Source organism: Lampetra fluviatilis, chromosome 26 (genome assembly GCF_964198595.1).
Source record: "Lampetra fluviatilis chromosome 26, kcLamFluv1.1, whole genome shotgun sequence".
Classification (NCBI taxonomy): Eukaryota; Metazoa; Chordata; class Hyperoartia; order Petromyzontiformes; family Petromyzontidae; genus Lampetra; species Lampetra fluviatilis.
The window spans coordinates 4715800-4733342 of record NC_136300.1 but is presented as its reverse complement, the minus strand read 5'-3'; the positions used below and the strand labels follow the sequence as shown (position 1 = coordinate 4733342).

Sequence of the window (17543 nt, the reverse complement as noted above, 5' to 3'; positions counted from 1 at the left end):
ACGAGTGAGCGAGCACGTGACCAAGTGTGTGAGCGAGAACGTGAGCAAGGGAGCAGGTGAGACAGTGCGCAAAGATACCACTTGCGAGCCGGGCTTGTTGAGATAAATGACGCTCGTGTGGCACTCGCTGTCCGTGCAGCCTGGGAGCAGGTGGTCCTGACCTCCATCTCCATCTGCAAACAGCAGGGACCTCGCATTAGCATGTCAACCCCCTCTGAATACCGCGCACGTATCCCGCGCCCACCGACTTCATCTGCTGCTCCACCGTCGTTGTCAGGACGTACCCACGTCCTCAGTTTAACCGAGGTGAGGTGAGCGGCCAATGAGATTCATTTTCCGCTCACGCAAAGGAGATCTGGAAAATTGTGGCTATGTATTCAGTTGGGGAGTAATGGGCTGAATGGTCAGCAAATTGATGAATTATCGAGATTGACGGTTGCGATTCGATTGAAGAAATCGTTCAAACATTCGTTTGCATCGGATCTCCTATAGCGGCTGTAAGAACAAATATAAACCCATTACAAAAAATACACATAGAAAGATACATATAAAAATACATACAATTCTCAAGCACGTGACTCTATGCGGAGCATTGTGAGCTTACAAATGTATAATCATCTTCTTGGTTCTTTCGGTAAAGTCACGTAGAATTGAAATAATAAAATAATAAAAATAAACCAATAAAATAATTCTCACGTTTCGGCCACAACGCAAGTATCCGTCCTCAGGTGGAGAACAGTCACGAAAGCTTTAAATCTAAATGTATAATCAATGACTCAATGCATTATTCTCTCCATCTTAGTCAGATAATCGTTCATATCGCGGTTGGCTGCGTACGATGCCAAAGAAGTTCAACATACATACACGGTTTTTTTCGGCATTTTATGGAAACAAGGACATGCCATTAAGATTCGGCCACCTGTCATAAATTAGGAGGGTAGGATGGGGGTAGGAGAGGGCGGGCGGAAATTAAACTGGAGTGTTCGTGGGTCACGCCTCCGGCACAATTCGCGGTTAAGGAAAGGGGACGCGAGATGGGATTTGTTGACTGGCGGCCCCTGACGACGTAGAAGCTGAGAGACAAGGCGGCGAGCGGGCGAGGGTGTCCGCGCACGTTGGCTGCAGCGACGTGCGCAGCGCGACGTGACCTCCGGTGACGAGATGCTGAATCTCGGTCATGCACATCAGCGGTGGCAATCGGCACCAAAAAATTGAGATTGTCAACATCGTCACCGACGGGCTCGATAGGCATTCTGGTTTTCATAGGCTCTCGCAAATAGAACTTGTCTCAGCAATACATCAGCCGTTTTCCATTGTACTACCGAGCCACTGCCAGGTCTGCCGACGAGCCAGCCCATCTTGAGCGGGTCTAGATGCATGCAGATGTCACGTTGTTAACGTTCTTCACAGTGTAGCGACTGGTGTCACACATCATTAGACCCTTCCCTGGACCAGCTTGGCCCCGAGCCAAATTCAGATGTCTTGTGAAGCCAGCACATAACGGTTTGGGGTTGGCTCAGCATGGCCAACAGCCAGTTGAAAACCACCCGTAGCGTTGCAGCTTCACGCTGGCTTGGCTCGGATGTGTCAGTTGAAACGCAGTATCTAAAAACAATGGGAATATTTATGTTTAAGTTAATGTTCTAGGCAGGCATCAACCAACTACTTGTGTATTCTGTCTACTCTCCCTCGGAGCACAAGCAGGGCAGAAGGGTATATTTCAGCGGTGCGGGGAATAGAGATGTCACGATTCACCTTCCAGTCGCTTCAATTAAACATTGCGATTCTGTGTCTCAATTTAATTTAAGAAACATTTGTCAACACCGTGGCGAATGTGGCGGCCACAAGTGGCCGCAGGAGTCACGTGAACTCATTACGTGCAGTGTAGACAAATCGAGAAACACCGATTCCTATGCGCGAGTTGGATCGTGCATGTGTCAAAAGATATTAATTGATCAATCCATGCATCGCCGCACCCCTAGTAGGGATTTAATGTTACGGAGAAAGGCGGGTAAATTCTGAGCTGGGGGTGGGTGGGGAGGGGTCATTATGTCCCACAAATTAGCACAATTACAACTGCCCTGGACCACAATCTAAATGCAATTAAGGGTAATTTTCCATGAGAGCCACGGCAGACAAATTCCCAAAGCAAAACTCCAGTCTAATTAAACCCATGGGAGTGAACTGTGGAACCTGCGATGGCCCCGTCGAAGCAGCAGAAGGCTTATTATAGCCAGGAGGTGAGCGAGTTGAGGTAAGAGGAATGAGAGGTGGGACCCCAGTGAGGAGGGAGGGACAATAGCTCCATCAATTACTGTTCCAGCAAAGTCCGGTGGGAATGGGGTAAAAAAAGTATATATTTTTAAAAATGCCTGCCGTGCTTGTATCAAAGCATCGACAGTGCAGTGCGAGGGGCTTCCCCCTTCTGGATTGCCGCTGTTATGTGCGTCACAACTTTAATGAGGAGAAACAAACGAGAGTGAAATTAAAGTGGTCACTGTGTGGGGGAGGGGGGTGGTGGGCGGCTGGAAAACGAAAAATAAAAATGTGCCTTTCTGGCGATTCAACTGTAAGGCTGGGACGTGATAATTGCTCTGAAATACTACGAGACAATTGCGACGCGTGGTTAAATTTAGATTTTGTATAAATGCATTGTGCTTCCATCTAAGCATGTGTTACAACAGGCTCCGAGTATAGATTCCATTTATATTGCACATTCTGCAATGCAAAAAAACGGCAAATCTGTTTTTTTATATACACGCTTCGTTTTGGAGTCGAATGATGCACAGAAGCCACTTGGAAGCTTTGTACAAATTTTTGGTGTTCCAACCGGCACTGCTCTTCCTGCAAGTTTAAACACGTAAAATCTTGTTTGTCCTGGAGACCTTTGGATGCTTGATCGTGACGATGGTAAAAATGCCGAGTGAAATGCAGATGCAATAACATTCCACATGTCACGAGCCATCTTACTCCAAAACAGGTTTTTGGAATTTCCCGACTCGAGTCCCTTGAGACCAGTCGTTGACCGCGGGGCCGCCGGCTCGTGGTCATTCGAGGACATTTGGTCAGTAGGGGCGAGACGTAAATATGAGGCTTGTCTTGGAGGCACCAGGTTTGACACTGGCGTTGGCAACAGAGGATCCCATCTTGACACTGGCCTTTGCCCAAAGAGCCCGTGGGCCTTGGCCTCAAATTCGCCTTGCGGCTCCCAGCCTTGACCTTGGCCTTGTGCCTACCGGCCTCAAACCTCAGGCTTCGTTTCGAGGGCCATGGCCTTCGATCCAAGACTCTTACGAATGCTACGTTCCCACGGCCAGTGAAAAGCAGGCCGATGCCATTGGTGAACTTGGCAAGTGGGCCTGCCTCAGATTTTCACTGTGGCCTTGCCCCCCCCCACACCTCCATCCCGTTATATGGGCCGTGTGGCTTTGCTTTCCATAGGGAGCCGCACGCCTTGAGCCGGGTAAACCTTAGAAGCAGCCGTGGGGGTTGCGGAGTCGATGCAGAAGCGCAGATCCACGAATGGTGTTCGTCACTTGGGTCAAATTCAGGGTCAGGTTTTACACAATAAACATTTAACAAATAAAAAAAATATCTGGTAGCATTGGATAGCATTAGAACGTGTTTCACCTTGTTAAAAAAAAACACAATAGAATGAGAGATTACGATCGCTTCCCCCCCCCCCGGGTGAGGAGGAATAAGCAGAGGAGATGGAGGGGAGGAGGTGGAGGGAGTGTCCAGAACAACGGGGCCGTGCAACCACGAAGCACTGAGATAGGAAACGAGCCGTGCAGGCCTTCACAGAGAACAGCCCAGCACGGCTTGAAAATGCTTCGTAACTGTTGAAGGAACGCTGCAGCATACAAGGGGACCAAGAGGGGAACACGTGGATTGGAGTGCAGCGCCAGTCTTGAGCACAGGCTACGCATCCGTAACAGTTTTGTTTGGGTTAGATCGCGTAAATATAAATGTGTCGTTAAACCCGCCACCACCCGACATAGCCAATTAGTATGGTTTGTAACGTATACAGAACGTGCCAATTAGTTACTAGTTCAGCAAACCGGTGTGCTGAAGAATAATTTCCACAACATTTAACACAGGCTAAGCATGATGTACAAAATAATTTAATGGGGTGACTTCACAGCCTTGTGCAACAAAAGGGCCTAAGAATAGGATTAAAAAAAGGTAGAATCTGCACAGCGATGGCATCGCAAAACCTTACATACACTCTTAACCCAACATCAGCTGAGAAGAAACTGTGAACAACAGATGTAAAAAAAAAACCTTCGAATTCCGTTAAAATTTTCATCATAAATGAATTTTATGCTACAGCCAACAATGCATTTCATGGTTTTCATCTGGAGTATGAGCGTAGAGAACTGATTAAAACACACGCAAACACACCTTTCTACGTTGTACAGCAGTATTGACTTTATCTATGCAAATTAATTGATTTACAGTCATTAATTAAATACCCTTAGGATTTTAATTGCCTCTTGGTAATATGGCAATAACCACATATAGATCGTTAGATTGGCCTGCCTTTTAAAATTAATCATGTTAAGCATTGCTGTTCATTTACATTTATGGTTCATCCTGTACTGCAACACAAAATCTTTACAAATACTGTGGCCGTTAGTTTCAATTTAATGAGCATCCACAAACGGCAACAACCAAGTATGGAATTTTACCCGATATGTGAGCAATAAAATTTAACGTCACGTAAATATGAGGGGGGGGGGGGGAAGCCAAGAAAAAAACACAAAGCTGCACTATTATTAATCCTATTAAGTGTGGTAGAACCATGCATGTCAATGATAAATTATTCCGTGTTGGGATTTTATTTATTTATTACAAACTATACATTTCATGTCACAAAGAATGTAAATTACATTGTATTATGTTACGCCGGAGAGCAAATGCAGGGTAAGCTAGGTTAATTTTAGTATCACGTAATACTGGCTTTACCCCCACCCCTACATTTTCCCTTTTATGAGCAATGTTGCACAAATTAATGGATGGATATTTGAATGGATAGAGAAGTCTGTGCATTGGCAAATGGAATGAATTACCGAACTAATGCACAAATGAATAAGAGATTGCTTTAGCAACAAAAAAAAGAGCCATGTTATTTCAAAATCAAAAGTCGTCGACATCCAGACAAGGTGTAACGCCATTTTAGGGGCGTACAAAGCCTCAGGGTGTGTTTCCCAACCATCAATTTTGTGTGTGCGCATTACATCTTCCTGCAAGTAATTCATCACCGAGCAATGCTACACGGAGAACAAATACATTGACAGACAAGATGAAAGCAAGATAACATAGATGATGATTGTGGCGACGGTGGTGGTGATGGTGATGGTCATCACCATACTCATCCATATATCAAGTATTGGCAAACAGCCACAGCAACTGTTGGCAATTGGTTTAGTGTTGCGGATGTAGGTATATACACATTTAAAAAAGCACGTTAAGAAAAAACTAACAACGTGAACTCCTAATTAAAACGTGACTTCACGAACGTGACTAACGAGCAAAGTGAAACATTCAGAGTGACGCAGGACGCCCGACGGCCACGACAAAAACCACACGGCGCTCAAATTGTCGGAGTCGTTCTATCGTTTCTGGGTTTTTTTTGGATAGACCGACGCGATCCCTCAGATCGCCGCAAGCCACGGGGGGGCCGCATGGATTGTGATCGCTCGCACCCCCCCCTCAACCCCCCCCCTCCCCACGGCGGCAGGGTGAGGTTACAGATTTTATGCTTTATTTTACGGGTGGATGAAAGAAAGAACGAAGAAAGATAAACAAAAACCGGAGACAAAGAGTTCACTGCTTTAGCCCACCAAGCTTCAACACACCGGTGGGCTAAAGCAGTGAACTATTTATCTTTTGTCAACGTGACACTTTTTTACTGATTGGCCGTGTCGGGTGGTGGAGGGTTACGACACATTTATAAATAACGCGATCTAAACCCAAAAACGTTGATTATGAATAATATTGGTCGCGAAAGCCTACGTGTTAAACTGAAAAGCCGGAGAATAACAACACGTGTGCAGCAACGCATACGCGAAACACCGAAAACACGCGCGTCGTTTGAATAGGGCATATCTGGCGTGAGCGGCATAGCCATGCTGACACAGAATAAGGGCTGCCAACTTCTCCAACGAGCTCCTGATCAAGAGCGCACAACATCACAAGTTCATAGAACCAAATAGCAACCAAGTAGGAGGCCATCAGAGGAAGGAAAGTTACCTGGCTCCTATTTGCCAAATGAGGTGATGCCTTTGTATCTACGTGAGCAAAAGCCTGGAAGGCAAACGCTCTCAGAATGTGCGATGTTCTGCCAATTGGCACTTGCAAGCGCTTGGCGTTGCTCGATTAGCTCTTCTCTTGGGTTGAAACAACACACGGCTCCTGATAATGAACCGTGAAATAAAACCTTGCGGGTAAAAAGTATACCCAGAAGATGTTGGCATCCGATTCATTAGTCAAGGAAAGGGTACCAATGTCGCCTGCCGACTTTTCACTTCAACAGGAGCTATGAACGAATTGTAGCTTGGAGAATCAAGATTTTATCTTGTATTTTTTTTACAGCTCTTTGTCAATCTATGGCTGGATGAAGGCCTGTATCAATGCCGGGTCAGTCATTGGAGCTGTTTGACTGTACTTCACCACACTGCTCCATGAGGGATGGCGCAGGAGCAGTTAAGGTGTCACGAACCGAATTACATTTACCGTGGCTGGGAATCCAAGCCAAATCGGCAGGTTCATGAAGCGGTGCGCTAACTGCTGTGCCATAGCTCCACCTGAGCTTCCAAAGAAAAAAATAGACTAATTCCCAGGCACGGTTTCAGAAATGTGAATTCACTCATTTAAATGTGATAATTAACTCCGGACAAAACTCGCAACGGAAATTATAGTTAGCAGTCATGCTGCTATACGACTGGAAACTTTTAGTTGCTGACAGTACTTTATTGTCATCACTTTTCATAATCACCGCCTTGAAAATGAAAAAACAATATTTAAACCGGCAATTTCAAACGCTGTAACTGAAGTCTCTGAGGTTTTATTCGTGTTATTTTCAAGGTACATATATATATTTAACATGTGCATTAAAACGTACGTGTAGTATTAATATGATTCCGAAAGATAATTTCACAAGTGATACGGCATTTTCACTGTTATTCAAAAGCAATTAATTGTTTTGCCTTTTCAACCGGCAAAACATCAACCACAATTTGTTTTTAATAATTTTAAAAAGACAAATTAGATTTCTTGGGCATGTGACGGCAAAACAAGAGACTGAATATATTAATGTTTTTGGCTGATAAAATTGCAGGTACAACAACAAAGCCGGGAAGGATAGCAAATTAAGTAAATAAGCAATTTGAACAAATGAATGCAACTGGGATTGTTAAATGCCAAGTTGCTGGGAAATGTCAAGGATAGTGCTAAATGGAAGGTCACAATCGCCGACCTCTTTGAGAAAGAACGTGGCAGGAAGAGAGAAAAAAATCATCCACAGCTCAAATGCAAGTAACCACACAGTGTGGAGGGTTGTTAACGCGTGGATTTCTTTTTGGAGGTGGTAGCAACAAGGATCTATGTTGTAATAGATTAAGTCAGGCCTCATTATTGTTACGAATGTGATGCTACTTGATTACAAAATTCTGATCATTAGATGTTCACATTCCACCGCTTAATAAGAGCTCCACATGATGAAATCCTCTTTGGCACCTCAACCCAACCAACGTTGATTTGTGGTCAACTTTCACCATTCTAAGTAATTTATTGCAGAAGTAAAAAGAACACCCATTTACAAAACCGCAGGGTTCTGGGGATAAGTCAAACTCTGAGCAGGCACAAACTAATACTCTCCCTCTCTTCCCTCCTTCTCGCTCCCTGTCCATCTCTCTCTCTCTGTGCACGCGCATCACACGTTCACACGCATGTGGCAACCGAAAGAACACGCCAGGTGCGTTTCCGCAGGCAAGACGGCAACACAAACAAATGGGTACAATTACATGCCATGATTTTGGCGAAAAACAAGACTGGCTGAGCAAAGATGCAAACCAGGGCAGCCCAAGGCCACACCAGGGCAGGCGGCGTATCGCTCCGGCGAGTATTTTCCAGCAGCATCGCAAACTTGGGCAAAGTGGCGAGGCATCCAGTAGCGAGCGCTGAGACTCCATCACGACTCTGGTCGTTGGGGTCTCTTGTTGATCTCAGTGCGTGCTTATTTTAGGAATAGCGGTGATGCCGCCCCACGTGCGCCTGTAATGGTGAGAGTGGATAACAAGTCCAGAATGCCATTACCCGCTTTAGAGTCCGATTGTTTTCACAAACCACTGACTGCGCAGGGACACTTTTGGAGATTGCTGGCGAAATGTAATTTTGGCAGGACAATGTTTGGTCGACAATTTTCTTTACTCGGTGGTAAATCACTTGTTTTAGTTTTGTTTTGATGTACACTAGAAAGACAAAAGATCCCCCCCCCCCATATAGCGATTCAGACTTTTGGGGAAAGTGCTGTTAGTGAGCACATATTAAGGTCTTCAATTGCACGCGAGGGAGTGGTGCAGTTAGTAGAATGTCTGACCACCTTTGTCTTCCCAGTGTTAATGTTTAGGCACCAATTAATTTAAGGCCAAGTCAACCTACGGAAAGGCTCTGGTCAAGTTTAGATTCCACAAGACACCAATGTTCGTCATCGGTGGGAATAGACTTAAGTTGGGTTTGGACTGCACTCAAGTAAACAATGTGCCATTTACCATTATCCACTATCCACAAAGATCCCCCAAATAGCCTTATGGACTACTGGGGGCAAGTGCTGTTTGCGAATACTTATTAAGCCAAGAGTAGACTGCGAAGCCAACGTCATACCCAGCCAGTTTTGTCTCCCCAAGTGTCGATGTTTATGATCGCGCCAGGTACTCATTTAAGTCGAGTCGACAGAGGAAGGACCAGATCAAGTTATGGTACCACTTGGCACGGACATTTACCATTGGCAGGAATGATAATCCTGTTTGCTGGGCTCGTCGTGCAGCGTGCTGCCCATCAATGCACATCCACACACACAATCACACCAAGCACTGTCATTATCTGAAATGTATTTCTTTTTTATACCCACAATATAATGAACTCATTCTTATGCAAAAAAAAATTAATACCAGAGTCTGGCCATGAAGAGAATTCAATCTTACACTGTACACAAAAGGCTCTGCCCAACTTCCCCCACTATAATAAACGCTGATGAATTTGTGTATGCTGTGCATTATCTCATACTGAAAGACAATAACTGACCAAACACAGTTATCCATTACAACCTGCTGCGTTTTATCCAATGCCTCGACAGCCAGACGATGATGCGTCAACTCGGAGCAGTCACGGTTAACCAATTCGGCTCTTGCAAAGCAGTTGTTCAACATTCACTCTACCCACTTGGAGACTCTTTAGAGAGAGAAAAAAAAACAAGCAGAGGACGGAACTTTCTCTCAATACCAAAGTGCGATTCACTGCACTCCACATGCTGCAAAAGAGCTTTGACACTTTTAAATATATTTTCAGCTACTCCACTTTACTGTGGCAACGGGAGTAGAGGTACCCATCCTCCTGTAAGTACAGAGTCAAGTTCTCACCTTCATAGTGGGATACTTTTTTCTCCAAGTACCTGCAATGGGCAAGCAACTGTTGGTCCCGCTGCGGTTTCTGACTTGCAGAATCATGGTTTTAAACTAACACGAAGCAATAAACTACCAGATAAGGCACACTGAGTGATATAGCTCATTTTCAGAAGCGACCTGGCCACAAATGATAGCTCAATGAAATGGCTTATCACGTGGACATTTCTAGCAGCCATATACTCTTAAACACATGTTTCTAAATGTGGAGGGAAAAACCGGAAGAACCGGAGAAATCTTCAAGTGACCACGGGGAGAGAGACACGCAAACTCCAAATATACGGGCGTCAGGGTCAAGATCGAACCCACGCCCTCCTCCATACCTTGGCGAGGTAGTTAAAATTTCGCCACCGTGGCGACCACCGTGGTTGCCACGACTGCGCCTGGCATCGCAAGGCACTGGCCCCCTTAGCCGTGTTCCGTGGCATGCGAACAAATCCTGTCGGCGCGGCGTCATAATGAACGGCACACGTAAAACTTTTCACCGTAATGACGGGAACAAACCTGAAGAAGCGGCACAGGGCAACGGTCTTACACACACTCGGGGGGTCACGAGGTGTGTCGACTGAAGGTTAGGGGAAACACAAGAGTTTGGGCTCGACTTTTGCGTTCAGAAATGAACGACAAACCATGCATTTTTTTTTTTTCTGTCAAAATTACGATTTGCCATTTGGCGGCAGGAACAGCAAATCCGCGCAAAGGTCTCCAAGCAGCTGTTACTGCAGGTATCATGAATGGCGTGGCGGCATTAATGAAGAGCGCAAATGTTCTACTGCCAACTTTTGCAAAGCTTTTGACCACAAACTTGTCCTGAGTTACACAAAAACATTTCACACTTTGCAACAGCGCCGGGGAGGGGGGGGGGATTTATTTGGCAAACGAGTTAGACGCAACAACGTTAAAAGCCGCGGGAACCTTTTATAATGTGGATCTGGCAATAAACACAATGGAAGCCTAAAAACAAAAAGACGCCATTAAATCTCAAAATCGTCCCCCCTCCGCGTGCCTGTGAGGATCTGTGGGAAGAAGTGAATCTGAGCGGTGGGCTTGAGGCTGTTCAGATAACTCGGATCAACAAAGGGTTCCGCATTGAAGGGCTTTGAGGGTAATGTAACCGTGTGGCAGGAGGGACAATGGTAACATGTAACAGGCCGCAAGGGAGAAGGGGTTGTCGCTGGCAGCAATTGCTGTGCTCTCATTAAGCGTTTGCTCACAACATGGCAACGTACGCAAGGGCACGTTCGGTGTTGCTACGGAGCATGTCCGAAAGCGTTCGTTTTGAACAGCGAACCAGAATAATCAAAGTGTCCCGTCAAACATTTACGCACCTTATAATAAACGCAATCACGTACATCCCACGAAAATTGCGAATGGTTTACGAATTTACGTGGTTGTTTTTTTCTTTTGAAGCGTGGATTAAAGCAACGATGGTCTTTTCCTGTTCCTATTCAGCATTATTATTTGTAGTTATGTCCAACTAAAATGCATAATTCAATTGAGAGGGCTTGCCTATCGAATACGACACGCTTGGCATTCGGAGTGGTTCGGAAGAGGTGTCAACTGTGACTCCACCTGGATTTGTGACGTGTGCCACACGCACACTCGGGTATACGACGCCGAATGGCTCGCGTTCCTGATATGTGCCGCCCATCCATCAATGTCATAGTTATCTGAGCATTCTCTGAATGTTATTGAAGCGTTCGGCAGATCGACGCGGTACTGCACAACGACATTTGTACAAATCGCAACAATTTTTTGTTTTATTGCGCCTCGGTTGTGGCTGGGTTTAATCAACACGGGCCCCCCCCCCTGGACGCCGAAACGATCGAACGTTCAAAGTTTGCCAATCAGCAGACACAGATGTGCGGCAATTGATATGCACATCAGCTGATGCTCAGTATGCAGTGATAATCACGGGAGTTGCGGGAACACTGGCAATGAGATGAATGTGCGTACATTACTCTGCTGCGCTGTGCAACGCCGGAGATAAAATGCCTGTGCAGGCATTTCACAACCGCCTCCCTCTGCAATTCACTCACGCTGCACAAAGGACCCTTGCTTCAGAGACACACCGGGCCCCCGCTGTTGCACTGTGCGGCAGAGGCGCGGAATAATTCATCGCCAGGTTTGTCTGCATGTGGGATTTAACGGTGATTTGCATTGACTTGCAACTCTCACTAATAATTATGCATAAAAGACAACGATTTCGCGTGCAGCCTTAACAGACTTTTGCGGCAAGTGCTGTCAGCGAGCACCTACAAAGGCCGGCACGGTGCACAAGGGGGTGCTCGGCCAGCACTATGCCCGGCAGCCTTTGTCTTCCTAATGGCGCTGTTTATGCAATTCACCAGGTACTTATTTGAGGCCGAGTCAACCTCGGGGAAGCCCAGGACTGGTTCAAATAATAGTCACTGATCTTGGCCATGCGTGGGAATCGAACTCGGGTCGCCGGGTTCGGATCGCAGCATGCTAACAGCTACGCCACCGCTCCGGACAACACACACACACACACGTGCATCCAACACGCGGTACCTGGGTGCCAATGACATATTGGCACTGTAAATTTGAAAAAGCAAGGTGATCAATCAAACAGTCACCAAAATGAGGCAGTCTTTCTAAACAACAATTTGTTATTTACACCACGTGCCACATAAATCATGGCAGCCTTCCCTCCACACGGAGCAAGACAGACAGCGTGCATTAAACAAAACGTAATGTATACAATGCAAGCGTTTCATTGACAGGTTATTGATTTATCTATTTATCTATCTCCCCCCAATGTGTGGTTTCGCCAAGAAATTTCCTCCAATGCACAGACAAAGACTGGCCGTAGGACTTTAATCACGTTTAATTATGCAACGCTATGCAAACCCAACACGACTTCCAAAATGACACGGCTGTAAATAAAATAGATTAAAATGTGTGGTCAAGGAAAAGGTGCCAATGCATGCCCTTGTGCGATATACACATACAACATACACACGTACGTGCAATATACACACACACTTACAAACGTGCGATATACACACACACATACACACGTACGTGCAACATACACGCATATACACATGTACGTGCGACATACATACACACGTACGTGCGACGTACACATATACATACACGTACGTAGGACGTTCACACGTACGTGTGACATACACACGTAGATGCAGCATACACACATATGTGCGACACACACGCACGCACGGATGAGCGACATACAGATACACACACACACACGTGCGACACACACACATATGTGCGGCATACACACATATACACAAGTACGGAACAGCCTCCGCATCTTCACCAAGGCCGTTGTTTTGTCACACACACGTGAAAATACTTTTAATCCGATGTTGGGTGACAGCGCGGCCCATGTCATGCGGGTTGGGGGTTATTTGAGCATACTTCACCATGCTAACCGATGCATATTTGGTGACGGGGAGCATAAATGTTGGAGCATAGCACAGGACGAACATTGATTTTGCCGCATGGCCCTCTGCTGGCAACGCATGCCCGCAGCGGCCTGCAGCACCTGTTTTACACACGGTGGCTCTCCATCCATGCGCTAACCAAGCTCATTCACACTTGGCTATTGGGATCTGACAAGATCACAGGCATTCTGTGTGATGTGGTCCACAGGCATGGACATCGTTTAGAGTTCCTCTCAAATCGAAGGTCCCCTATGAACGACGAATGACAAAGTCGGCGTTTTTTTTGTTTTGGTACGTACATGGGCCACAGCGGCCGCTGGGTCATCTGGCTGCAGCTTTGATCGTTGCACCTGAAGCACCCGAATGTGGCTCCGTGGAGCACGGCTGTCGGTAACGCAGTCTGCCGGCCAAATGAACCATTCAACCAAAATCTGCGTTCCCATGGGAACGCTGAGAAGATAAATTGGTCTTTAATGCTCCCATGGGGATTGGCTGCTTTTGCTAAGCGGTTTAGTAAAAGAGAGAAGATAGTAAACGACACACAAAGACGCTCCGTATAGCCCAAACAGGCTGGCGTGGCACACGAGGGGGTGGGTGGCCAGCACCACGCCCGGCTGCCTTTGTCTCCCCAGTGGCGATGTTTACACACCGCACCAGGTACTCATTTGAGGCTGAGTCGAGATAAGGGAGGCCCAGGACGGGTTCAAATAATCGTCACTGGTGTTGGCTGTGAGTGGGAATCGAGCTCGGGTCCCTGGGTTCGTAGCGCAGCGCCGCTAACTGCAACGCCACCGCTCCGGACAAAACATACACACACATGCGCGCGCGCGCACGCACACAGTAGATACATTCTAGACCCAATGCACACATGGCCAAATGTTACTTTTTGTCTGATCTTTGCCAAAAGACACGCCACCGTTTCCATTGCCGACAATGAAGCTAAGTGCCAAGGTGATGCGTTGCCGCTGTTTCAAGAAGGCTTGAAACCGAGTCACTATTTAACTGTGCTTGTGATTCTGTACGGGTGATATACAGTGCCCGGTAAATAAATTATTTGATTAGCCGATGTGCATTTTCAGAAACGTACCGAAATCAGCGAACGCCGACTGCCCGATGACTTTTAAGTCCGCTGGAGGAGGCAGACTCTGGCCGTATGTGAAATTTCCATTCTGCAAACACACAAGCCAGAGCAGGGAATCCATTACCACGGAGTGCATGGTGTGTGTGTGTGTGTGCTGAACCAAACATTAACGTGCAAGGGCAGATTGGGAGCGCTGCCTGAGCACGTGCATTCAAAAGTTCGCCAAAATGCACACCTGCGGTAATTCCTTTGGGCGACTGAAGCAGGCAAGATTAACTTCCTGAGAGTCCATTTAAGCTTTAAAGGAAAGGGCAAGAGCGTCAATGAGGAGCCTCCTCCCTTCAATTCATGGCGAGTATATTGATGTATTGGCGGTACACTGGTGCAGGATAACACAAACAGTAATAACATCTAAATTCGAATAAGAAAATCTGTTTATCTGTCTTTAATTGACTCTTTCGCCATGTTTGACACGATTCGAAGGTTTATTCAGTCTAATGAGACTTGCTAACAAATGGCTAATATTGACCGTTGATTTGGGTCCGTTGCATCAAGGAACCGTCTGAGTCAAATCCGCCTTTGGAACAAGCAGCCAGCCAATCGTCAACAGGGCTGGGTGCTGCTATACGCCAACAAGACTTAAATTTCCATTTAAAGCTTTCGTGACTGCATGGATTCATATTCTTGGTTCTTTCGGTAAAGTCACGTAGAAGAGAAACAATAAAACAATAAAAATATAAAACAATAAAATTCTCACGACGTTTCGACTGCAACACAAGCAATCATCATCATGTGTGAAATCCACATCAAGAACATTTGAAAAAAGTGGCGTTTTTTTCTTAACGTCAGCACCACAGACAGCGATTTGGCAGTTGTTCAGATGGATGAGTCCATCTATGTTCCGAACATGTTCCGAACATAGATGGACTCGTCCATCTGAACAACTGCCAAATCACTGTCCGTGGTGCTGGCAACAAGACTGTTTAGCTTCGTGTTCAGCCGCTCATAACACTCCTCTTCCAACTGCTTCGACATTACGAGAACTGAATTTCATGCACCCTGCAACCCCGTTCAGAAGATATTCTGACCGGGGTTGCGAAACACAGAAAACAAAAAAATGCGTTGCTATTTATTTTAATACCGCGCACCGGTGTACCGCCAATACGTTCATATGCCAAGCACTTCAAAGATTGAGGTCTACCACTCCCCTGCCCACCCCCCTACCCGGTGTTTTTGCAATCAGTGCCTCATATAAGAGAAGAGCGCTCTTAGGAAGCAACGCACACCACTCTTGGACTGTTGGCAAACTGGGCGAGTGCTAAAATGGCCTCTCACCTGTGCCCGCGATGACAGCCTCACTTTGTGACGGCACATGGAAGGAAATGTGCGGCGCCGTGTGATGTCGCGCCAAGCAACGATAAGATGGTTAAGGAGGGGGATAGCGTAAAACTCCACGAAGAATTCTAGATTTGAAGCTTTCGTGACTGCAAGGATTCATACTCTTCGGTTTTTTCGGTAAAGTCACGTAGGTAAAACAATAAAATAAAAAAAAATAAAACAACTAAATTAAATCACGACGTTTCGGAGGCAACACAAGCCTCCCTCATCAGGTGTAAAAAGGCACAGTTATTTGCTCGCTGGTGTCATCACGGCAGGTGACAACAGATTTCATCGGGATAATGATGGGGCGGATCAAATTAACTTCATACATTTAGTACTGTGCATCTGAAAAACCAAATATAACATGAATATACAACACCACTCCCCTGGTCATTGTCTTCATAAACCTCACGCCGAGATATCTCCACGCATGCTGGGGACTCGAGCCGAGACTGCCCGTTTATTACGATCTGTGCTCAACCACCGTTATTACGGTGCAGAGTGAGTTCTCATTTCTTGCTTCTTTCCAGCCGTGTCGTTCATCCAAAGAACTGTGGACTAAATTAAAGGAACGGGATCAACTTTGTACGCGTTCTGCTTTGCGTCGCGGGACCCTTTTGGGGCAAGTGTGAGAAGAAGAAGAAGAAAAAAATACTCCAGCACAATAAAATAATTATAACATTCCAGTCTGTTGAGATGGAGTGCCGAGACAAGAATGCTTAGCACTTAATTGCACGGGAGTGCTTGGCTAACATTTCGTGTTGTTTGTGTTCAATGCAGAGGGCCTCTTACCACGTTGTACCACATGTCATACTTGACTTGATGGCCATCTTGGTTGGTGAGAAACAAATCTGTCACGAACAGAAATACATTGACACAATTAGCCACCCCCCACCCAAACGTGTAGAGTCGTGCAAATGCTGTTTGAAAACAAGATGGCCACACAGGGCAACCGAGGACAATTCATCAAAATGTTTTCATAATTCTCAACATTATTTACGATTCATAATACAGGTTTTTTGGGTGAGATCGCGTACATATATAAATGTGTCGTTAAACCCGCCACTGCCCGACACAGCCAATTAGTAAGGTTTGTCACGAACACAACATGCCAATTCGTTACTAGTACAGCACACCGGTGTGTTGGAGAGCAAAGCCACAACATTCGCTCTCCAACACACCGGTGTGACTGTACTAGTAACGCGTTGCCGTGTTCTGTTTACGTGACAAACCTTACTAATTGACTCTGTCGGGTGGTGGTGGGTTTAACGACACATTTCTATATTTACGCGATCTAACCCAAATAAAACCTGTATTATGGATGATATTGGCCGCGAAATCGTACGTGTTAAAACATTATTTACGATTACAATATTTCGAGTGGAAGTATTTGTGGATGAAGGAAGTTTTTAATTATTAAGATATATACAATAAAACCTTGGATTGCGAGCATAATTCGTTCCGGAAACGTGTTTGTAATCCAAAGCACTCGTATATCAGTTGTGATCACGTGACGCTTGGCAGACAAAGTGTGTACACGTACTACTCGTATTGCAAGACCTCGCTCGTTTATCAAATTAATACTTATTTAAAAATTTTGCTCGTCTTGCAAGACACTCGCGGACCAAGTTACTCGCAATCCAAGGTTTTACTATAGAGGCATTGAAAAATGTGACCAAAGCGAGGGGCATCTATCAGTGCTACTGTAAAAAATATTTTAAAAAACGGTCTCTTTGAATTTTCCATGATGAAGACAACTGTAAAAGCAGTACAGTTGATTGTTTGCAGGCTCGTAATTTACAAATCAATGGCCAAATGTGGAAAGGTTTCCAGAAGGGTGCACGAAATTTTTCTTTCTTAACCTTTACCCAGGGACGGAAGAGCTTAACTGAACTGTGGAAATCATTGTTAGCCAAAATGTTTAATCAGAATGCAATACTTTGCACAATGCAGGTCACAGCGGAA

At 45.7% G+C, this 17543-nt stretch overlaps 1 protein-coding gene across 1 annotated transcript in view; it reads right to left on the bottom strand.

Annotated features, from left to right (window-relative positions):
* The window catches only part of ITFG1 (integrin alpha FG-GAP repeat containing 1), a 183083-nt gene that overhangs the window by 129461 nt on the left and 36079 nt on the right, over window positions 1-17543 (bottom strand). The window contains exons 7-9 of the mRNA XM_078868563.1: window positions 16371-16429; window positions 14205-14286; window positions 79-173 (exon numbers count right to left, since the gene is read on the bottom strand). Of these exons, the coding sequence (XP_078724689.1) occupies window positions 79-173; window positions 14205-14286; window positions 16371-16429 (236 nt within the window). The remainder of the gene's footprint in view (window positions 1-78; window positions 174-14204; window positions 14287-16370; window positions 16430-17543) is intronic.